Source organism: Barbus barbus (genome assembly GCF_936440315.1).
Source record: "Barbus barbus genome assembly, chromosome: 44".
Classification (NCBI taxonomy): Eukaryota; Metazoa; Chordata; class Actinopteri; order Cypriniformes; family Cyprinidae; genus Barbus; species Barbus barbus.
Window position 1 is genome coordinate 9,909,258 of NC_136722.1, and position 26,012 is coordinate 9,935,269.

Below are 26,012 nucleotides of genomic sequence, written 5' to 3' on the forward strand. Positions count from 1 at the left end.
ATGATATTTCCCCCCATTTTAAATTATTATTATCCAATGAAAGGTTAGATTTTTGTGAATTTGTTAAATAAAAGATCAAAAGGGATAACAATGCAGATTGATTTTCACAGCCTTCTTTGATCATATTTACCAAGGGTGCCAATAATTCTGACCACAACTGTATTTAAAGCGGAGCAAGGTGAAAAGTATGTGTAGGGCAGGACTGGGGAAAAGTTGTAGGGGTTGCTAGGTATTAGGATGTATTATCACTCTTAAATTACTTTATGATTTATGATGAAGCTGACCTCTATTCATTAGCTCATTGAGAAATTGATGGTGGAAGTGGAATTTATGCGGTAAACATTCTAAATTAAAAGTCATTGGAATGTTTAAGCAGCCTACATAGCTGTGACACTAATAAATCACAAGGAAAGATCCATCCTGCCCACTGTGATCCTTGAACTGCCTGCAAGTCTCTCACATTAGAGCTGCAGATACTGAGATCTCAAATGGCCTCGACAGATTGCATGGGTTTACAGCTTATCTTCCCATCCATCATTCAATATTACAAATAACCTCACCTCTGGAGACAACGAGCCAAGATGGCATCTGCAGTTTGAGGCTGCAATAGTGTCGACTGCCACAAGTGAAACAAATTGGAGAAGATGCTATAGTTTCGTAGCTGATCCCATCCCAATGCACCAAGTTTTAACATGTGCAAATGACACAAAGCTAATCTACGACTTGCATTATAGTGCTCAACATTTATATTACACAAGTCATATGAACTACTTTGTACATTTATGTTGCTTTTTGTTCTTTATGAAGCTTAACAGGCCAAGACAGCCTGAACATTCTGCAAATCATCTCTCAATTTGCTTTTATTTATAATAGGGATAATATAAATCGTATTGGGTTATTACTTAACACTGACAGGACTGAAAAGAATGTCATTTTTTTGTATATATATATATATATATATATATATTTGTGTGTGTCTCATTTTGAATCTTTGTATAAAGTATATTTCTATACATTTATATTGTTACATGTTGCCCTTTATTAGTTACTAGGCCAGGTTAATAAGGAAAAAAGAAAACACCTTGGAAGATAATCATGGGGAAACAATCATAAAACTACAAATGACCACAAAACTAATACAGGAAAAAAAAAATAAACAAGAATTTCAACATAAAAGTCCCAACAAAACAGGAAACATGTAACGTATTTAATATTGTCCATCAATCCTCCACATCAGTTAACCTCTGTAAGGTTAAAATACTCTGTAAAAGTATATTAAATTATATAAAATATTATAAATGTGTGTTTTAGTGTATTTGTTTATAAAACTTTTCTCAACTAAGCATTCAAGTCGGCATTCAAGTCGGTGCCGATAGCCTTGTGGGCAGCGTGCCAACATATAGCACTGTTGCACTTCAGGCGCCCCCTCTCTATCCCACCTGGCTTCCTGTCTACCAACTATCCTATTGAAATAAAAGCAAAAACGGCAAAAAATAAATAAAAATAAGCATCCAAAAAGTCCTAATAAATCAAACCAGGATGTCTCTTGGTGGAGCACAGATTTGTGGATGTTTTTCAGGATGGCAAAAGTAATCAATCCTACAAAAACACTCTATTACTTGCTGGTTTTGGCCATCTAATCTTTTGTGGTGCTTTAAACAGCCATATGACGCTCTACAGTACAGAGAAGAATGGAAATCTGCATGTGTGGCAGAAGCTTTAAATGAGTTCCAGTTCACTACTGCACACAAGGCCCATTCCAATCTAAGGAACATCCGAAAATAGGACACAACAGCAGACATCAGCATTAATGCTTTGCTGGGTACACACATGCAGCAGAGCAGAGACATGTCCATTCAACATGAGGAGCACCCAGTGGAAAATTGAACAAGCTTCCCTAGCGAGAACCACATACTAAACACTGGTTCACGGTGATAAACTAGGCACTGAGTCAAGCAGAAAATGCAGAAGGAAGGTGCAGGGAAAGGGGCTATTCTGGGTGTTTAGCCAAAGCATTGATTAGCACAGTGCTTTGCTGAGATACTCAATAACTGGCAAGTCTGGCGGTTTCCCAAAAGAACAGATGTAAACACTGTTCTTTTGGTAATGAACCTTTAAATCCTCCCTTGACCCCTCAGTCTTCCATAAATGGTGTTTAATCTCTGTCACATTAATTGGTAACCCCAGCTAAAATTAGTATTCTCAACGCCTTTTAGCCTTGAGACAAGATGCAGAAACCTTCTGAGGCAAGTTTACACTTGCCGTTGACATCCGTATAAGGGAAGAGTAAAAACTTTAAATACAAAAAAAAAAAGTTTATTCAGCAAGGAGGCATTAAATTGATTTAAAAATAAAGTAAATACATTTATAATGCTACAAAAGATTTCAATTTCGAATAGATGCGGTTCTTTTGAACTTTATATTTATCAAACAATTCTAAAAATAAAATCAAACAATACTATTAACAATAGTTTTCAACACTGAAAAGCTTCCTGAGCACCAAATCAACATATTAGAATGATTTCTGGAGCATGTAGCAGTGAAGACCGGAGTAATGGCTGAGGAAAATTCAACTTTGCCATTACAGGAATAAATTACATTTTAAAATATATTAAGAATAGCAATAATATTTCAGAATATAATTTTTACTGTACTTTTTATTAAATAATTGCAGCCTTGGTGAGCATCAGAGACTTCAAAACATTCATTTTGTGAACGGTAGTGATTTGTTTAAAGTACTCTTTAACAAATAACATGCATTATTTTTTCAGAAATACCATTAAACTTTAGGGTTTATTTTAAGGTGTCCTTGTTACATTGCATTATACATTTAAGTAATGAGTAATATTAATTAACTACATGTACTTATTATAGGGTAAGCGCCTAAGCGGTCAAGGAACGAATGTTCCAACTATAGACCAATTACACTATAGACCCTTTTTCTGTTAGTAAACATTGTGATGCTTTTCTGTGGGCGGAGCTTAGGTGGAGGCAGAAAGATTCCACTGACGCTAGCAATGAAGTTTGTTAGCTTGTTTTTTTAACAATTAGTGGAGAAAATTTTACCTGCATATGTAAGATCACTCACTGTGCAGGACCATGATTGTCATTTAAATAAGTTAACTTTAACGGACGAAACCAGATTGGCCGACCTGTACTCACTCCAAGGATGGACGATCTGACAGGATTAATGTTACCTCCGGTTGAGTGACTCACATCTATAGAGAAACCTAACGTGTAGTAAAGAGAAATTCACCTATGTCTATCTAGTCATGAAGATATTTCAATTTCAGCAGGCAACTATTTTTACAAATACATGAGAGTGAACTGGGCCAAAATACAAAAAGTATGTTAAACATTCAATGTGATGATATATTATTTTAAGATGTATGTATCATGTAATGGCCAAATAGTTATTTTAAAGTACATCCTGTAAATGATGCAAGTTAAGTATACGGTGACATTACAGTACCTTTACAATACTTTACATACAGTACATTTAAAGTAAATTAATATTTTCAAGAAATAAAAATTCCAGAAACTAATTTTGAACGTTGATTATTCTTTCTTACCAAGTTCTTAGAAATTCCAGCCACTATCAATCACAACAATGTATATTACATAATTGTCATTTTTACAAACAAAATCGTTGTTTTACACACAGACATTTCATACACGACATAGTCGTGAGATGCATAAGAAATTTTTAGACACAAACCATAATCCATAACAAGAAAAGACAATACTTTATTTAACCTTTCCTGATAAGAAGAGTGCGATGCAAACGCGAGCATTTTTGGCGATCGTTTCTGTCCAGTCTGCTCATTTTATTGCGTTTAACCACAGCTGTCATCGGTTTTTTTGTCAGGCAGTGACAGCAGGTATGCGATAAAATTTAAAATTGGAGCCTGTACTACGTCGATTCTGGCACCCAACATCACAAAAAGATGATATTTTAAACTCTTTATGTAGCCAAATCTGTGCTGGTTTGAATGGGCCGCCTCCAGTTTTCCCTTTGTTTTGCCTCCAGCTAGCGCTGTGACGTAATCAAGACGTCGGCACAAAAAGGGTCTATTGTCAGATCCAGGAAAGGTATTTGCTCACGTTTTGTTAGCAAGGATTCAACCCCTCCTTGTGTTTCGACGGCGTCCTCAACAATCAGTTTTCACCCCAGGCAGATCTACAACAGATGCCATTCTCGCACTTAGGCTTTTATCAGAAATACATTGTGAGTTTAATCGTCCACTCATAGTAGCCTATGTCGATCTTTAGGCAACGTTTGACTCTGTGGATCGTCAAGCACTGTGGAGTGCACTGCAGGGCATTGGTATACAAAATCTCCTGCTAAATCTCATTAAGGACCTTCATTCAGGTACTACCGCCAAAGTGAGGGTTAACGGGTCACTCTCTGAGGTGCTTACAACTACCTCCGGAGTTAGACAGGGCTGTGTTCTGGCCCCAGCACTTTTCTGCAGAGCCATGGATTGGATCATCGAGCGAATAGCATCACAGAATGGCGTTAAACTGCCAGAACATGATTTCACTGACCTAGACTATGCAGGTGATGTTGTGTTGCTAGATGAACCTGCATCATCTCTTGTAACACCTGGTAACATCTCTTGAGCATTTTAAGCGAGAGGCTTCCCACCTGGGCCTACACGTATCATGGCAAAAAAACTAATTGCAGAGTATGGGCGGTGGATCCAATATCAGGAATATTACTGTCATGGGTCAGGAGGTGGAAAATGTCACATAGTTCACACATCTGGTGAGTGTACAAAACTCAGATGGAAGGTGCACGGCTGATATTGCACGCCGAATTGTTCTGGCTGCTTCAGCAATGAGGTCCTTTCAGAACCTTTGGCGTCAACAGAGGACCCAGCTTAGCACACAACTCCGGTTCTATTCCTCCAGCGTGTTGCCAATCCTTCTGTACGGTTCCGAGACCTGGACTCTTCAATCGCAAACAAACGCCTAATAACAAACGCGGCCATCAACCTACGCACTGGTCTGTCAACAATCACAGACATAATTACTCATCGGCGCACGTCTTTGTTCGGACATGTGGCCCGGCTTGCAAGTCATACTCCTGCCTATGATGCCTTAGCCTGCGCCGTTGCCCGCCGCTCTGAAAGACATGCTCCCACCGCAGTGGCGTAACTTTGCTTTGAAAAGTGGTGGGGACACCGCACAAAACGTTTTGCTATTTGTTTATTTAATAACCGAATTTACTTGGGGACTGAGTTCAGAGTTGGAAATGCACTTAATTTCCACACATGCATCACATTCACAAATATGTCTATAAAAATCCAAATAAGAAAAACGTAACATTCACAATGTGGAACAACTTGCTAAAAGGACAACTTGCTAAAAGTAGGTGATCAATGCACGCGCTGAACGAAGAATCAACATTACCTCAAGAGTCAAGACAAGCCCACAAAATGTTTCCTCATCCAATCAAATAATTTAACCAATCCTGAACTACGCAAAACCTTGTGTAAAACATGAATGAGAGTTAATTTGTGTTTGAAATAGTTAAACTACCTTTATTAATTAAATAAATGAAATTGTTTTGACGAATCTTTTTTTTATGACGTTTTTATAAAAGCTCTATTTTTTCCTCCCCCACCCCACATGTAAAGGCTAGTTAACGGTAAATGTTGCTACCTATAGCATACATGTTAAAACATTAACAAAATGTCCAAAAGAAAGCGTGGAAGTGATACAAGAAGCTTTTTAGTGAAGCAGCCACGCACAGTAAAGGCCATTGCACACTGAGTCCGAATTTTTCGTCCGAAATTTTCGCACGTTGAAAAATAAATACGACCTCACGTTGTCAATCACGTTTGCACACTGCCTCCGAAATTGTCGTCCGTCAAAAAAAATCGGATCGGGTTCGATTTTTTTGCGTTTCTCGCATCCGTATAAAGCATTTTGAGATGCTTTGAGAAGGTGTTTTGACCATTCAGAGCCACCGTACAAGCGAAAGCCAAAATCCAAAATGGTGTCAGACAAATTAATACACTTCGTCTTGCAGCACAGAGCACTTTATGACAAACAAATTGCGGAATACAAAGATACAGAATATAAAGAACTGCTGTTGCCTATTTTTTATGCCTGGCGCGCACCTTTCCGATGCCGCAGTTCGGGGTATGTGTGTGTGTGTGTGTGTGTGTGTCTGTGGGTGTATCCATACCTCAGACAGTCTCTGTTCAGGATAAATTGGTTCACGGAAATTGGTGGTCTTCTTTTTAATATGTGGATTCAGTATCGCTAGCAAAGTATCAAACTGAGGCACTGACATCCTGAAATAAACTTTGAATCTCTCGGGATAATCCCGCAGCTCTTTGATAAGGAGGTGGAACTCTCCTTCCTCTCTGCGCAATCTAAGGATTGGATGGACCCAATATTTCCTTTTTCTTTTTTTAAAAAGAGAGAGGCCAACAAAATCATCCTCACTGCTTGAAGACATTTTGTATAGTTTTGCGAATTCTTTCGCAACGGATTAATTAAAACGCATTGGACTCAGTGACAATACTTGACGTACTTGACAATACGTCACGATTTACTTACAGTGTGCAAGGTCTCTGTGCGTGACGAATTTTTAAGATTGCGAATGCGAAAAAACGCATGCGAAAATTTCGGACTCAGTGTGCAGAGACCTTAAGACTAAAATACAGTATTAACATTGTAGACTACAAATAAATTTTAAAAGAGGTACAGGATCTGTAGACTAATTAATTATAGGGAAAGGAAACTACATATCCCATGACGCATATCGTATTGAAAAACTTCTGACCGGCGGAAAAATTTGTTAAATGAATGAATTAGATTATGAAGAGTGCCGATTTGTAGATGGTGCTTTTCCTTTAATACATACCTTACGCAATCTATTTTTCAGTTACTTTTTAAAAGTGGTGGGGACAATATCGAGCCTGGTAAAAAGTGGTGGGGACATGTCCCACCCGTCCCACCCGTAAATTACGCCTATGTCCCACCGGCTGGATTGGGGATGGCTCCATCTCTTCCCTCCTCCATGAATGGAACCTTGCCATCGGCCGCGGCCATTCACTCCGCATGACGAGATTGGCGCTACGAGCCACTGCAGCTCAGGCGACTTGATGATGATGATGACTTATTACAGGGTTAGGATTAGGGTTTTTCTTAGGGTTACTTGCATGTAATTATGTATAATGTATTGTTATTATAACAGTAAGTACGTTACATGTGTAACAAGGACACCTTAAAATAAAGTGTTACCCCATTATGCATATCAATATGAATAAATATGACATTTTACAAACTGAACAAACTGTGCCTTGCGAAATGAACTGATATTTTACGAGATGTACTGATTTTGACACACATGAGTGTCTGCTGGGGACCTCTCTATGATGTCACTTCCTGTTTCAAAACAAACATAAACTGCTTCACTGCATTTTTCCTAGTAAATAATGATAAAAGATGTTTTTAAAAAAATCTCCCCAGAATTGTAGCCTTTTAATGAGGTTTTGATATTATAATATTAGAATCTGTACTAAGCTGATATATTGACAGAACACATTTGAGACGCATGTAAATACCAGGTGTACTGTAAATGGCAATCTTCCTCTGTTGACCACTTGTGATCCGATCAGGTTTAACTGGAATACCCGGTTTAAACAGAGACAAAATGATCTAAAACTACAAAATCTCTCAGACTAAGAAAAAAAAAATCTGCCAAAGTCTCCTCTGTTTTTCAAACTATAGCTGTTGACATGCAAACAGTGTGAGACGCTAAATAAAATCTCTCTTTGACAGTCACACAAAGGATTATTTTAAGCTTTAAATGTGAACAAAACTAAAACAATGAATCCAACCAATGAACAAATTCCACTGGTTTCTCTTTGGGAGCCGCGGTCTTTAAAGTTAGGGATCGTTGCGCCCAGAGGATTGTGGGCCGCTTTGGGCACTTCCTGTGTTGAGGGAGGGGCAGGGTGGTGCAGATGTGAGCTCATAGATAAGGCGGGAACCATAACACCCTCTGATAATGGCTTCCTGTTTGTGTGATTTAGGTTGCGTTGGTCCTCTGTAATGCCTCTGAACTTTCACATGTTTATCCAATCAGAAGGGCAGACGAGCGAGATGCACTTGGCACTGAAGGAATCAATTTGTTTACTGAATACATCAAGTCTGTCATTTACTGGGGCACTAACCAATTATTTTTGTTGCACAGGAAGTAAACACTTTAAACAGGAAATTCTTAGCACATAAGTAATGTCACTGGGCTACGGCTGCTCAAAATAGTTGTGACAATGAAATAGTAGCCGTTGCAGTGAAACATTCTTCCTTTGGGACTCTTGAAGGAGCATTCCTTTTGAATTCCAATTTAGGATGTTATTTGGCAAAAGCCATTTTATTCAAATAGCCTCACAATGCCATCTGCACTTCAGGGAGAGCAGCAATCACACCATAACTGCATGAGAAAGCCATCAGCTAAATTTAGTTTACTTTAAACAAATGGTGCCATCCCAACAGATGAGCTGATGAACAGATACACAAAAGACACAAACAAACTGACAGTGAAACAAAGAAAATTGCTCTTGTTATCAGTACTAGTATTTAGTTCCAAAACTAACTATGACTCATAACGCCTCGTTGCACACTTCGTGGGCAAAAGCAAGTGGACATCCCCTACTAATTGGCAGGATTGGCAAGGTCCTTATTCATTTCTGTGGCAAGTTGCTTTGGTAGAAAACTGCCAACTTAAATGCAATGTGTATAAGGGGTTAAAGTAGCTTGTAACTAAAACTGCATATATAAACCCCACACATGCTGATTTTTGAACTATCATGCATTGTGCCCTCGATCAAAGCACTTAACCTCAGGCCACGCCAGAAGGTAAACAGAATACAAATTGCATTTAATTATGATATTTTTGGGGTAGCAGCCGAACTAATTGCACAACAAAATTCAGAAGAATGTTTAAGTTTACAAAATATTATCAACCTACCAGTAAAACTTTGGCATTCCAGCCTGATCTAATTAGTTTTCATGCGTATTTATATGTAACATTTATACAGTGAAAAAAAAAAATATTTGATCCCCTGCTGATTTTGTACGTTTGCCCACTGACAAAGAAATGATCAGTCTATAATTTTAATGGTAGGTTTATTTGAACAGTGAGAGACAGAATAACAAAAAAAAAAAATCCAGAAAAACGCATTTCAAAAAAGTTATAAATGGATTAGCATTTTAATGAGTGAAATAAGTATTTGACCCCTTCGCAAAACATGACTTAGTACTTGGTGGCAAAACCCTTGTTGGCAATCACAGAGGTCAGACGTTTCTTGTAGTTAGCCACCAGGTTTGTACACATCTCAGGAGGGATTTTGTCCCACTACTCTTTGCAGATCCTCTCCAAGTCATTAAGGTTACGAGGCTGACCTTTGGCAACTCGAACCTTCAGCTCCCTCCACAGATTCTCTATGGGATTAAGGTCTGGAGACTGGCTAGGCTACTCCAGGACCTTAATGTGCTTCTTGAGCCATTCATTTGTTGCCTTGGCCGTGTGTTTTGGGTCATTGTCATGCTGGAATACCCATCCACGACCCATTTTCAATGACCTGGCAGGCTTCAATGCCCTGGCCCTGACGGTACATGGCCCTGTCCATAATCGCTTTGCAGAGGTGTAAAAAGTATTCAAAAATTTTACTCAAGTGAAAGTAAAGATACTCAGTGACAATTTTACTCAATTAAAAGTACAAGTATCTGGCCAAAAACATACTTAAGTAAAAAAGTACAACTTTAAATTGTACTCAAGTATTAAAAAAGTAGAAGTACTTTTTTTCTGACAGACATACAGAAGTTTTGTTAAAGGGAGAAAAATACAGGTTTTTCAATTCAAATTTATTTGTATAGCGCTTTTCACGATACAAATCGTTGCAGAGCAGCTTTACAGAAAATTTAAGTTTCTACATTATATTTAGGAGTATGTTATTGGTGGTACAGTAAAAATCATGCAGTTAGTTAAATTATATATATATATATATATATATATATATATATGACTTTCATTTATCAGATGAACACAAACTAAGATCTAAATCATCTAAACTAAATCATCTTTTTTCATATAACAAGTATGGGACGTCCAAAAATGACACTTCAAAAACTACACAAAGTGAATATGACAGTAACTCATACAACCCCTGTTAACAAATCAGTGTCTTCTTAAGTGAAACGATGAAAATTACAAATACTAATATTTTAAACTTGACCGTCATGTTCACTTTGTGTGGTTTCTGAAGTGGTTCTGTCCCCTTGCATTATCTGGACTAAAAGTCTTTGCTTGTGTTCATCTGAAGAAAGTAAGTCCTAAACATCTGGGATGGCATGAGAATCTTAATTTTTGGGTGAAATATCACTTTTAATAACAATGTGATGCAGAGGTTAGAAACATATTCCAGACAGAATGCAAGAATGGGTTGAATTAACGAGGAGAGTCATAGAATTAAAACATACAACGTTGACGTTTTGAAAGGCCACTTTTCTAAAAGGCTCACTGGTCTAAAAGGATCATTCATCTTTTAATTGTTTATTTGGGGCATTTTTTGTGGGTGCTTTTTCTCAACATATATTGCTACATAATTATTTGCGACTAATTATACGAATTAATGGGCAAATCATGTAATTATTAAGATTATTAAGAAAAATATTAATCGAGAGTCCAAATTCCTACTCAACGCGTCATATAATGACATATTATTAATACAACTTATCCACTACCTGGTAAGAACATCACTAAACATGAATTAAAATTAAGTAAATATACAATGTTCATTTAAACACTTTTTTGGAGATTTGTAACATTTAATTAAAAAAATAATAACTCCCACAAAAATATTAAAATTTTTATCACTGATTTTATTTGCACTCAATCGTGTGCATTCAGCCAATATATTACACAGCTAATGGCTCTATTAAAACAAAGAATAATGAATAAACTTTTTTGGTTTTTGGGGGGAAAACTTAATTTTGCTACCTCAACATGCTTCCTCAGATTTGATGGTGAACTTTTGAACCCAGACATTTACCTAATGAAAGTCATAACTGAAGTAGAAATGTGTGAAAACAATGATCATTGGTTCTCACAGTAGGCACGCACGTTTGAGCCTCCATTTACCATATTTAATGTGTATAAGATCAAATAAAAATGTAATGTACTTTTTAAGTTGAAATAAAATTGTAAGGAGTAAAAAGTACAGTTTTTTCTTCAGAAATGTAATCAAGTAAAAGTACAAGTAGTCAGTTTAAATTGTACTTGAATAAAGTGAAAATCCCCCAAAATAATACTTAAGTCAAGTAATCAAGTAAAATTACTCAAGTATTTTACACCTCTGTCGCTTTGATGCGGTGCAGTTGTCCTGTCCCCTAAGCAGAAAAACACCCCCAAAGCATAATGTTTCTACCTCCACGTTTGACGATGGGGATGGTGTTCTTGGGGTCATAGGCAGCATTCCTCCTCCTCAAAACACGGCGAGTTGAGTTGATGCCAAATAGTTCGATTTTGGTCTCATCTGACCACAACACTTTCACCCAGTTCTCCTCTGAATCACTGGCAAACTTCAGACGTGCTTTCTTGAGCAGGGGGACCTTGCGGGCGCTGCAGGATTTCAGTGCTTCACGGTATAGTGTGCTACCAATTGTTTTCTTGGTGACTATGGTCCCAGCTACCTTGAGATCATTGACAAGATCCTCCTGTGTAGTTCTGTGCTGATTCCTCACCGTTCTCATGATCACTGAAACTCCACGAGGTGAGATCTTGCATGGAAACCCAGACCGAGGGAGACTGACAGTTATTTTGTGTTTCTTCCATTTGTGAATAATCGCACCAACTGTTGTCACCTTCTCACCAAGCTGCTTGGCGATGGTCTTGTAGCCCATTCCAGCCTTGTGTAGGTCTATAATCTTGTCCCTGACATCCTTGGACAGCTCTTTGGTCTTGGCCATGGTGGAGAGTTTGGAATCTGATTGATTGATTGCTTCTGTGGACAGGTGTCTATTCTACAGGTAACAAATTGAGATTAGGAGCACTCCCTTTAAGAAAGTGCTCCTAATCTCAGCTCCTTACCTGTATAAAAGACACCTGGGAGCTAGAAATCTTGCGGATTGATAGGGGATCAAATACTTATTTCACTCATTAAAATGCAAATCAATTTATAACTTTTTTTAAATGCATTTTTATAGATGTTTTTGTTGTTATTCTGTCTCTCAGAATGATAAATTCCTTTGTCAGTGGGCAAACATACAAAATTAGCAGGGATCAAATAATTTATTTCCCCACTGTACATTTATGCTGAAACGTACAATTTGAATGTATATTTACATATGAACAGCTTTAAAACAAACTTTATATTTTAAAATGTAATTTATTCCTGTGATAGCAAAGCTGAATGTTCCTAGCCATTACTCTTCAGTAACACATGATTCTTCATAAATCATTCTAATATGCTGTGCTCAAGAAACAGGCTTATGTTTTAGATGCTGTCAATGCATATTTCGGTGCCTGTGCAGATGTACCATAATGTACGTACAGGTATTTACAATTTACATTCTTTTACATCTTACAATTACTAAACACTTCACATACAGTATATGGACTTATTTTAAAGCCACCTACAGAGACACCAGAACCACAGTGTCCTTACAGCACAGGGCTCAGCTGGGAAACACTCTGAACATTCACATAGAAAAATGCCCTGAATCTTTCCAAGAACTGAAAACACTATTTTTCCTAGACAATTTTTTTCTCCATTGACATCAGTTTGAACGAATGGCTAAAATATATCTGAGCCTGAAAAATATAGTTCACTGAAACTTTTTGACTGAGGTTTTGTTAACACTCGTGTTGGATTTTTCTGAGCATGACATCTAACAGAATATGCTGTGATGAAATCTCTTTTTAAAGTTGTTCTACAATGGAGGAAGCCTTCTCCATCCGACCTCATGTTCCTGATACATTTCACACTTTAATGTTGGATCTCAGCCAGACTGATATCAAGAGTGTGTCGCCAATACTAATATTCTGCAAGTGTTCTGAGTAAAGAGCCAAAATAAAAGACCAAGCCAGCATAGCTGGGATGGGCAGAAGGTGTGCTTGTGTCCCAACAAGGGTTTTAAACTGGTCTAATTAGCAAGATTTTCTTGGTTAATCAACTTAACCGAAAACCATGCTGACCGACCCACAGAGGCTACAACGGCTGTTATGTACAGTATGCTTTTTTAATACTGTGTAAGAAAAAGAAGTAATGTTAGCTGTATACTGTAAGTCTAAAAACAAACCAGTCACTTCAGTGAAAATGTGTTAAATCTTTGTTTCCACAATAAATGTGAGTCTTTATAATGCAGAATGTCTCTATAATATTGCAACTAAAACTAAAACCGTAAACACATTTTTTACTTGAAAATGTTAACTTAAAATTAAATATAAAAACTTACATTTAGTTTTATTTCAGCCATGCAGCTGCCAAGGTATCATTTCTCATTTTCATTTAATTTAACTTAAAGTACTAAAATAACTCAAACTAAATCTAATTAATACAAATTTATAAAAACTATCCATACATAAAATAAAATTGACAAAAATACATCACAAAATAATCAAAAGTTCAATTTAAATTCAAGTAAAAAAAAAAATAATAATATAATAAAACATAATATTCTAATAATAGTAAATCAATGATACTAAAATAACACTGGTTAACATGTTAACTTTTACAGCCCTAAAATGTTTTCTAATTATATTATTAATATCACATGGGTCAGTAGGGTCGGAGGGTCCTTTGTCAACCACCATGACTTTAAATAACACTATAAATGGCTTATCGGTATTAAAAGGCTTTATTAACGTAAGACTTACTCAGCAGCTGGTGGGGCAGGACCTGCAGGCTTCTCTTCATGGTATCATGTGGTCCGGCTCCTCCTCCACAGTGCTCATGGTTCTCTACAGGACAAAGGATAGTCGGAGGTTAATCATAATCTGATTATCATGCTATTACATTCCTGAACTTTTAATGAACTTTAATAACATAATGAACTTGGGTATTTTTAATTAAATAGGGTCATGATTTTTACATGTGAGGGAACCGGCCCAACACAGCAACATTAGCTCAGCCATTTCTGTTGAATGTCTGTTTTCCCAACCAATAAAAGTCCATTTCTGAACACAAAATGAAAATGAATCACTCAGAATCACCCCGAATCAGCTCTGAAAATAATATATCACACAGGCTGAAATTTACATGACCTGTCATTAAAATTCCAGTGTTATTCCCCTGTGTTCGGGCATCTGACATGAGCCGACACTTTCACAGTCTCAGGAAACTGTCACACTACTAAATGCAAATGGACACGGACACATTTCTCTCAAGAGATAAGTGTCTATGAATGTGTGTGTGCTTTTCTGTGTGTGATTGTCAAGGAGTCAAAATTGTCACTCTCTCATCTTGTCCTTGGGGTACTGTGATGGAACCCCATCCCACCGCACAAAACATATTGAGTCGATAAAGTATGTGAAATGAGATTTGTGCCCCCTTGGGTGAGGGGAAGTCTGAATCACATGCTAATCTAAGTCTCGCCAACACAACCACATTGGCCGTGATACACTGAGCAGCATTGATCCCTTTCCATAATCTTTTCATTAAGAGCTGACTGTCTTTCATATAAGCACCGGATCAAATCCAGCCGTTTCTCAAGTAGAAACCAAACCACATCAAAATAGCTTTTGATCAATGCTTTTTAACTTGTCAGTACTGTAGGCTGCAGGAATAGGTCTAAGCAAATATTATATCTAGATTTATATGACAAGCTGCTAAGTAAAAAAAAAAAAACAGCACTGAGTACCCACGGGAAAAATTTGAGATATTCTCCATTCACCATTGTATCTGGTGAAGAAGTTCCGGCAAGCAATATCCAGTGAATATTTGTGATTGCGCTCTGGAGAACAACAAAAGGTTTCTATTTACATTGTGTTTTTGCAGAGTTGAGCAATGTAGCCAATAACAGACATATCTGTTGATTTCTTGAATGCAATTGCAAATCAGAGGTGTTTAAGCTAGAATCCACTCACCTCTCAAAACACCGGAGTTTTTGTCCATAATAAACTAAGAGACAGCTTTTTACGGATTATAAAGGGAGTGCTCTTTGTGTACTTTCTAGGCTATATATAATCAATTCAGAATTTGTAGAAATTTTTTGTTTTATACAATAAAACTGTGTTTGAGCTGTGTTTCATTATCAGTATCTCATATTTAGGCGATCGCACAGCACTTTGAAAGATGGCTCTAAAATAAAAATAAAAAAGATATTGGCAAAAGGGCAAATTCACTAAACACCTTTTTGCTTACACCATAGCAACCCTAAAATAGTTTTTTAAAAATTGTACTTTTTGATACTTAGAATGGAAATATACTTCAAAAAATATTGCGAACTGAATGTAAAGTTTTGAAACACTTAACTGCATGTTAATTGCAATGAAATTAAAATATAGTTTAAATCTGCATTAAAGTGGTCTGTATTATGTTTTTTTTTTTAATTTTTGAATTTTAGTCAGTGTAGTGTGTATGTTTGGGCATAAAAAGTCCACTCCAAAGGGAGATATTTCGTTTTCACCAGAAACACACGCTATCTATAATGCTTACAAGAATAGGCTACATCCTAAATTATAATTAGAAGTACAATTAGCATCAAGCTACACTTGAAAACGTATGTAATTATTAATGTATTTGCTTACCCACCATCATCGAGTGATGGTAATGACTTCCAATTGTGATTTATAGTTGATTTTGATTCTATAATAAGCAGACACATGCACTCTTTGTATGTTTAATAACGCTACACTGCTAATATTAGTCATAAACATCCTTTATTTCTATAAAAAAATAAAATGAGCTGCATACAAAACACATACAGATGATATATCGTCATAATCATGTCTATTTGCTTTCATATTTCATGTGTAGAAAAATGTTTCACTCAATTTTTTATTTTATTTCTTTATTTTAATATGGAAGATCTAGACTAACACGTGGAAGAAAACGGACGGTGCTCTATATCACATGATTCAGTGGATAATTATTAGAAATGTTATTCTGTATGAAGAACATGTGAGAATAAATCTGTTCTGAAATACCAACGATAACAAGAGCTCAGTATCCACTCTCTTATCTAAGATACTCTTCTTCTGTGTTTGTTTACACTGGTTTTCGAAACAGCGCCACCATTCTCACCCTTTTGTGCAACAGCAGCTGCTCCGGTCACGTGATCCTTGCTCAAATCTTATTGGACACTTTACGAAACTGAAAAGATTCGTCGGACTGGACGAAAAAAAAAAGTTAGCATTTTCAATGGGCGAATGTTCGCGATCTATGTGGAAGCATCCATAGGAAGCTGTTGTTTTATTCCAACGTGTCATCGCGTCCGGAATTCGTTTCGCTTTTTCGCTTTCCACACTGAGCGCGATGCGAAAAAGCGAGGCGAATCGCCCGCGAACGTTGCTTTCACACCGAGCGCGAAACGAATGTTCGCCTTCTGCTAATTCACGCCAGCACGCTAGGGAGCGCCGACCACCAATGCACTTTTTCTTCATGTAGCGTATGTGTCTCGTGTGGTTTACATCGTCCGCAAATTTACAGGGATTTTTTGACTGACTTAAGTGGGACGCAAGAACATCTCATGTAATTCATAATTACTTCTATTGAAATATAATAGTGCTGTCAAACGATTAATCGCATCCAAAATAAACGTTTTTGTTTACATAATATATGTATGTGTACTGTGTTTATTTATTATGTATATATAAATACACACTCATACAGTATATATTTTGAAAATATTTACAAGTATATACATTTATATATTTATATTTTATATAAATATATTTAATATATAAACATAACATTTTTTCTTAAATATATACATGCATGTGTTTGTATTTATATATACATAAATATACACAGTCAGTGTTGGGGAAAGTTACTTTAAAAGTAATGCATTACAATATTGCGTTACTCCCTAAAAAAGTAACTAATTACGTTACTTTTTAAATATGAGCAGGGCTTGATTGTTTGCTTTTAATATAAGAAGTTCTATTTATAGCAAATGTAAAAGCCCTTTCACACCAAAAAGTGTAATGAATAAACCTCAGGCTGAAGGAAGAGTAAATTCACGTCTGTAAAGTAGAACGCAGGAGAAGAAGGTTCAACACTCTTCAGCAATAAAAAACAATGAAGCACAATTGTTATCAAAGATCATCAAAGGTCAACAGTAAAGACATTGGTTAATAAAATGGGTTTAGATACATTTGTGTTGTTTAACGTATTTAATTATTGCAGGTTTTGAGTTTGCATTTCATGGTTTTAATTCATTTTGATGAATACTAAATCAGTTTTTTTGCGACTGAGATGAATTAATGCACATTCACATTAGAACTAACATCATGTTTACACAGCGCACACAAAGTCTTTGTACTTCCAATTTCTCCCAACATGGGGACAGGAGACTTGTGTCAATAAATGGGAAAACAAAGTAACTGGAGTTACTTTTTTGAAAAATTAAAAAGTAATGCGTTACTTTACTAGTTACTTGAAAAAAAGTAATCTGATTACGTAACTTGTAATGCGTTACCCCCAAAACTGTACACAGTACACACTCATATATTATGTAAACAAAAATGTTTATTTTGGATGCGATTAATCGTTTGACAGCACTAAAATATAGTTAACGTGTATTTCCGAATGTGCAGAGAAACATTTATGCTAAATCATTTATGGTAAATGTAATATCAAATAACACACTATAGTGTGTTTTACTTTAAAGTATGACAAAAGATAGAACAGTAATTCAAAATGTAAAATTTTATTTTTGGTTATTATTAGAGTGCACTGGTTGTCAGTCAAGAAATTTTAATCTTTTTAAGTATACTTACAGTAAATGGCATTTTACTTCATTAGGGGGGTAGTCGTGGCCTAATGGATAGAGTCGGACTTGTAACCCGAAGGTCGCAAGTTCGAGTCTCAGGTCCAGCAGGGATTGTAGGTGGGGGGAGTGAATGTACAGCGCTCTCTCCACCCGCAATACCACGACTGAGGTGAGACCCTTGAGCAAGGCACCGAACCCACAACTGCTCCCTGGGCGCCACTCACTGCTGTGTGTGTACACACCCACTTGGATGGGTTAAGTTGGGTCACTTGGCCACACATCACTTCACTCACTCACTAATATGACCTTATCTGCAAGTACATTTTGAAGTAGTGCACATTCAGTATAATCATTATTATTTGATAAATTTCTCCTATCAAACTGCATCACTTCTGAATGCAATTCACAACCGGGGGAAATTATTATCCATCTATTATATCAGCCTGTACAATACACGAGAGGTTACAAACCTGTTTCTCATTATGTTCATCTCATTACTGTTCAACACAGCCAGCCGAAAAAATTCAACCGCTGAGCTTCCGGACTTCTCAATCAATACAGATCATGACGTCTCAATCAATAGACCCAAACAGCTTTTTGTGCTTTAGTGTGAGTAGCACCTGTGAGAATTTCTGTGATTCAAGACACGCTTTTCCAGTAAATGTAACTGTATGTGTGAGTTTGTGTAGGAAGAAAGTCCATTTGTGAGTCATGCCCACCTGTGCCAGGAGGACAAGAGATGCAAGGCCTTTTTTAACAACAGAGATGAGGTCAGTAGAGTAAAAACTACAAGCACAAGACAAATCGAGAGGCCATGAAATGAACGTGTGGGCCAAACGAGTAAATCCTGAAAACAGGAGGCAAACTGACCGAGATGCAGCTCTGTGTAAATTTTAGATGCATGCAGTGGCGTTTGTACTTCTTTTCTAACAAACCACTGCATGGCAACTGGCACACGCAGAGACCCTGCTTCAGTCACCATAGCAACCCTAACAGAAAATTATATTCAAATCTCGTCACAACTGTGAGAACAATAGAGAGAAAATCAAACTTGATGGGGAAATATTAGCCACGTGTGCTTTGAGCCCTTGAGCCAATAGACTGAGAAAACAGCCCCTCCTTTCCCAAGCCGATGTTTGGTTTACATAATGATGACGGTTTGCTGACGTCCCGGGTCAGTTTTGAGACAGCACCTCTAAATTGTCTAACAAGGGCTTTGAGATGAGCCAAGGTCGGCTGAGATGGTGTAGTGAAATAAAGCTGTCAAAGGATCCTCTCAGGCCACCGCCGACAGGAATAAGAACGCTTCTACCTTTATGTTTGTCTCTGTTTTACAGTTAGACTCCCAAAGCTGGAGGCGGACAAATTGGCACGTCATCAATTCTGAAGCTTAAATAAAGGTTTGACCAAAATACACCTGACGAAGAAGTTACATATTCACTTTCCAGGGAATGCATGGAGTGATAAAATGTATGCCTTCAATGCAATTTTAGTCGCGTTGATTTAAGCATCTGCATAAATGTAAATTTTCCAGGTAATAAGGTCTTTACAGGCAACATGAACATAATTTGCTACAAATGAAGTCAAATGAAGCATTCGTTACAGATTTCACTTATTATCCAGGAGGAAATTAAATAAATCATCCTTATCATTGTATATTTAATTGGATCTGGAAAATTAGATTTTGAATTTGGAAGTTAATATTATATTTCCTTGCCTACACATCAGTACAAAAGTGGTTTCCGTGGTGGGAAAGTTATATTTCCAAGAAATATTATGAAAAATATATTTTGTTCTTAATAACATGCACTAGTGACGAGCATAATGACATAATTGAGAAAATAAGAGGGTCAAGTTTGATTAACAGTTAATTAAACTGTACAGCACAGTACATGAAGTCATGAGAGCATTTGCAAACTCGATTACTGTACACGTGCTTGTTCTCTGTGAGGTCAGAGCGACTCTCTCATGATATCTTGTTCACTATAGTCAAGTTGATTGACTGGGAATATTGACTGCACTCACTCACTAATTCGTTTACAAGGACTCATTAATCCAATTAAACCTGGACCACTCTCACATTCACCATGTATTGACATCATTTCCTCTGGGCTTCTGCAGAAGCTAACAAGGTCCTGTGTCTCTAAGATAAGACTGTTCAACATGCGTTGCTACTTTAAGAAAAGACACAGGAGCAATTCACAGATTTGCATTTTATCTGAGCTCCTAAACATGCTGTTTGGAAATACTGGAAATAAAACAATTACAGGCATAATTCATAGCTGGTGTTCATTTTTTTCTGTTAAAGAAAATATTAATAGCCTGTTTGAAATCACTATTATAATTCAAATTGAGTGAATAAAGGCTAAATATGCCAGTTTAGCCCAAAACACAGGTTACCTTACACAAGTACTGTATGTAACGCTAATTCTTCAAGCTATAAATAATCAAACAGAGCAAATTCATCTTGAAAACATTGTTATAAATAAACTAACTTAACTTCAAGTATCCCAGGAAAGGTTAAAAAGATGCCTGATGAGGGAGATTTAGTCCTTTGGTTTGTAGTTTTGATGATTGTTTCCGTGTGTGTTTGAGAAGCCCATCATGGCAGCAATCAAGCATGTGGAAATACCACACAAGCTCCAGTATCTCCGATAACCCGGCAGTGACCTCTCAGAACATATTCAAACAGATGTTTGGCATTTCATGCTGCCATCATGTCATATCCGAGCTCTAACGCCATGAGAAAAGGCCATGAGAAATGACTGAATTACCTTCCTAATGCAAGAGAATCTATTACCAATAACAAGGAGGCAAAATACTTCTGAAATAATTTATCATATTCTTCAGTAAAAACCAATAATGTGAAATATATAACAATTTAAAAGTTTTTTCTTTTTCTTTATTTTAAAATGTAATATATTCCTGTGCCAACTCCAGTTGAGAAATCCTTGAGAAATCGTTCTAATGTGAGTTGGTGCTCAAGAATTTTTTTTCTTATCAAATATTGAATACAATTTTGCTGCTTGATATTTTTGTGGAAGTTGTAATATTTGTTTTACTGAGTTTTTGAGAAAGTTCAAAAACGCAGTAACAAAAACATGAAAAAAAGTATATTGTAACATTATACATGTCTTTACTGTCCCTTTTAATCAACTGAATGCATCCTTGCTGAATAAAAGTACTGACCTCAAACTTTTGAATGGCAATGTGTTTATATTCACGTTACAATAATATTATGACCTCATAATTCACATCTGATCATGTCTCCATGTCATAAGGACGTGCAGTTTGATGAGCATTAGGTATGAAACAATGAGTAAAGCTACATATGACCACATAATACTCTTCTGCAACATCAGTATTCAGTGTCTTTGCTGACCCGATTCAATAAAAGCGTCATGTTCCTATCCATGTCCTGAGATTAAAAATTAATATATGTAAAAATGAATCATCAGCAGGCTAGACAATAACACCTCCCCTACGAGCAGCACTGTGTGGATACCAGTGCGGTGTTCTGCTGAATCACGACTGTTCTCCAGCGGATGAATTGCAGCTGCTGCGTCACTCTCCCCGGCCCCCGGGAGACATGTAATCAATCAGAGCCGCAGCTACATGGGCCGTCACAGCTGCAGGGCTCTGCACCAGGCCATTAAAAGTGTATTACCTTCCCAGCATGCCTTTCACGTCTCCCACGAGGAAGGCGGCAAAACCCGTCACCACTTCCTCTGGTTCAGAGTCAGAGTCTCTAACAGCACACAAAGCCAAAGGGCCTCTTAAAATGATGTCCCTTCATAAAACACAGCACAACAGCACATTTAGCTCAGTGATTAAGCGCTAAATGAATCGTAAAAAAAAGATGCTTTATGTCAGTTCACTTTTGAAAAATAAACTTTAAGTCAAGCTGATCAGCTTAGGGTAAGACTGAGCACTCACTTATATCACAAAAAAATTAAATACAACAATGTAACAGTTATTTTTGACTGAAATTTAACAGATAACATTATTGTTGTTTGAAAAACTTTAAAAAGAAAACAAATATATATATTTGTTTTTTAAATGCTCATGAAGGTCTTTGATCAATGTGTGGGTCTTTATCAAAATAAAAGTATTTTAATGTGTTTTATTATATTATATATTATGATATATATCAAATGAATGTAGAAACAACAAAGACAGTATATTTGTAATATTGGTTTGAGGACATCTTTTTTATGACTGAAGGCGAGTATCATTGACACCAAAATACTGATGTCCCTAGGAAATTGTTCTTTCTTTCCTAATATTTAAACATTGACTATAGCCGTTCAACACTACAGTATAACTGAGAGCTATCCATTTTTACATTAGACTTTAAAAAATGACAACTTCTGAGTGAACAAATCAATCTTAACACAAACCCAAATATTTTTAACACCGTTAAATTTGAAAAATGAATTGCTTACATTAACGCACTAATTTTGACAGCACTAATATTGTTAGTTTGGCCAATATTAGTTATTGGAAAATATATTTTTTCATATTATTTTTTTTTTTTTTTAATTGGTAAAGACCCAATATTGTTAATTTAATTGTATGTCAAAGTTCATCTTTAAAAACAAAAATTTATAATACTGTTAAATGTCTTTAGCAAATCTCAAAATAAATATCCATTTTAATACTGTACAGTATGATGTTGCTTAGGTTATTTCTTCTTATTTTTTTTTGACAGAATTCTATAGAATTGCAATATCGTCCAAAACATGAAAATAAATGGTTTATCGGTATCAGCCAAAATATAAATATTGGTGCATCTCTAAAACTAATATTACAGATAGTTCAGATTCTACATTCTTTGAATAAGCAACAGACACACAGCTGTGATCAGACATCAGCAGAATTCTGTTGCTCAACACAAACAACTACCACCTAGTCTAGGTGGGGAACATTGAATCAGCTTTTAATAGCAAGTGGAGAGCTCTTGGGCAAATAATTTGCATCTAAAATTTAAGGCCTTAGAAATGGAAGGTTTGAGCAGTGTGTGTGTCACGAAGCATGGCACATAAAAAGGTACATGTGTAGGTGTATGAATGAGTGTGGGTTCTTTTCTCTATGAGTATGAGTGTAGATGATGGATGTGCCATCAGAGACTAACACAAAAGTCATTCTGGAGGATCAGAGAACTCGTGGGTTTGATACTGTGTGGATGAAACAGCTCAGATGCTTCACTAAGAGAGAAATGGGTCGAATAAGTCTCCAATGGCTGATCCATTCACTCAAAATATAATAAACTTGTATAAAAAAAATAGGGTGAATTAAAATAGATTTAATAGAAAATTCCTTGTTTTTTTGAAAACAGGCAGAGATTTCAGCCAATCATAACATCAGCTATTTGAATGCTAGAAATATATGACCAGTGGTCGACTTATAAAATGCTATAATACTTTACTCTGCATTGAACTCTTTTAACTCTTTTAATATCTAATAATATTTAATATCACACAGGCTTGCTTACACAGATCTTATTGTGAAAAATTCGTCCATGTATGACTCCTTTTTATTCATTTATTTTATTCAAAAAGTCATAACTGGATCTTTTGGTGAAACAACAGACTTCTCTGCCGTGATGTATGCCAGACCAATCATTTAGCACAAACCTCACCCCTCCACAGTCGAGTATAATTGAGTGCAATGCCCACATCTCAAATTCCAATCAACAACTGATGGACTGAACATTTATCCTTTGCAATAATCTCTGTCACTTGAATATACTTCACAGTATGGAAGAAAATATACCTGGATACTTCCATTATGTTGCAACTTTAAGGTAAACTACATGTGCCACCCATGTGTCCTACACAGACACACATTGAACATTTAAAGTCATTTCAGTTTTAGCATGATGCTGCTAGGCTACCTAGCTCCACAAGTACCCTTGCACAACTATCTGTAGCTGTAGGAAAGAAACCACACAATTCAATTAACTATCCCAATACTAACAAGGGACTTCAGGGAAAATAAAATAAAATAAAATCTGGTGAATGACGTCGCTGTTCGGCTCATGTGCTTCACATCCATCATGCACAGACACATACGACATCTAAACTTATTCTAGTTAGCAAATGTTTGGAATGACTTCATGGATCTTGGGTCTTGCCACAAATGTTTTAGCCTTGCTGTAACTGTAGGAAAGAAAATCTAAAGTCATACTGTCGATTTTGAAAATCATTTGAAACAAATACTGCATAAATAAGTGTTTATTCAAGTGTTATGAAGCTACTAGAATACCTTTTGTGTACGAAGAAAACAAAAATAATGATTTTATTAAACAATTTCATGTCAGTCTTTCCCACGCATTCACAAGCAGGTGCACCAATATGTTTTCTAGGCCCCCTGAACATCATATTGACTTAGGGGTTGGGGGTTTTTGCACACAAAAATATTCTTGTAGCTTCATAACATTACGGTTGAACCACTGATGTCACATGGACTATTTTAATGATGTCCTTACTACTTTTCTGGACCTTGAACGTAGTAGTTGCGTTGCTCTCTATGCAGAGACAGAAAGGTCTCGGATTTCATCAAAAATATCTTAATTTGTGTTCTGAAGATGAACAAAGGTCTTACGGGTTTGGTACATGATGTGAGTAATCAATGACAGAATTTTCAATTTTGGGTGAACTATCCCTTTAATGGCTAAATGTGTGGTCACATTTATCATTGCTCAGAGAATTCCAGTAATTTTAATAGGAATCCATGCAATCGAGTCCATGCAAATGTTGGTTTAAAATGGACTTCTGCATGAGCGGTGCTTTAAACATCGCTACACTGACAATAAACAATAGACCGTTTTTTACCAAAATTTCACTAATGTGACCTTATCTTAGTTAGGAAAGAAAAATACAAAATGTAGTAGTCATCAAGTCAAGTCAAGTCACCTTTATTTATATAGTGCTTTTAACAATGCAAATTGTGTCAAAGCAACTGCACAATATGAAAGTAAGAAAATAGTGTCAATAATGTAAAATGACAAGATTAAACACTCAATTTTCAGTTAAAGGCAGATCAACGATATCGCTGGAAATGAAGTGTCCCCAACTAAGCAAGCCAGAGGCGACAGCGGTAAGGAACTAAAACTCCATCGGTCACAGAATGGAGAAACCAGGCTCAGTCGGGGGACCAGTTCTCCTCTTGCCAAACGAACCAAAATCACATTGTAAGGGCTCAACTGGTTCATCAGAATGTATTGCACTTCCAAAAGGTTTTGCACCAAGTTTTTTTATATAGACTTAAAAACCAATTAGTATAAAAGTACCACCACCAAATACGGAAAGTCCCTTTGGATCACATGAGGGACTTCTTCTAAATCTACAGTGTGGCTAACAGTGGTGTTATTCATGATCCACTTTAATCACAGATGGGATTGCTTATAGAAGATGGCCTCTAAAGAGCCCACAGGCACATTAAAAATAAACAAGTGCAATAAAGGAAGATAAGATAAAGGGACGCTTTGGAAAGATGAACCAACCACCCCAAGAGGGATGGAGGCGGATCCTTTACAATGCAGAGTAGTTTTTCAGTCCTCTGTGTCCAAACTTGCAGAATATAATTCAAACACCCAAGATGCAACCATTCAAAGATTTAATAATTATGCATTCTGAAAAGAATAAGCACCCAAAGGAAAAAAAAACATCACAAATGAGCTTTAATATTTCAGTTTCTACTAAACAATAAAATTGAGACTTTTTGTCAACATCTCCTGTTTCTCATGTCTCATCTAGAGTTTCTGGTTTACTGTGCTTAGATTTGTCAATATATCAAAGTCTGCAATCACAAGACAATGACATTTCTTATCAAATTTCAGGTCATCGGTGTTATGCTGTATTATTTATATAGTTCTATAAAGCCTTATTTACCTCTATAACATATATGAGCAACCACTGAGCAATAACATCTGGGTATAAGGTTAGGAACAGAATGTTTAAAAGATCAAGACACAAACTAAGAAATCCATAAAGCGGTGCAATCTTGTTTATCTCTACTGCGATTGATCTGTGGTCAGTGTTTTGGGCACA

General features: G+C 36.5%; 1 protein-coding gene across 2 annotated transcripts in view; it reads right to left on the reverse strand.

Annotated features, from left to right (window-relative positions):
• Positions 1–26,012, reverse strand: part of LOC306863654 (uncharacterized protein) — a 57,850-nt gene that overhangs the window by 9,769 nt on the left and 22,069 nt on the right. For both annotated transcript variants that reach the window (XM_079407148.1, XM_079407149.1), the window contains one exon: positions 13,901–13,984. In XM_079407148.1, coding sequence (XP_079263274.1) covers positions 13,901–13,940 — 40 coding nt within the window. In that variant the 5' untranslated portion in view covers positions 13,941–13,984. The remainder of the gene's footprint in view (positions 1–13,900; positions 13,985–26,012) is intronic.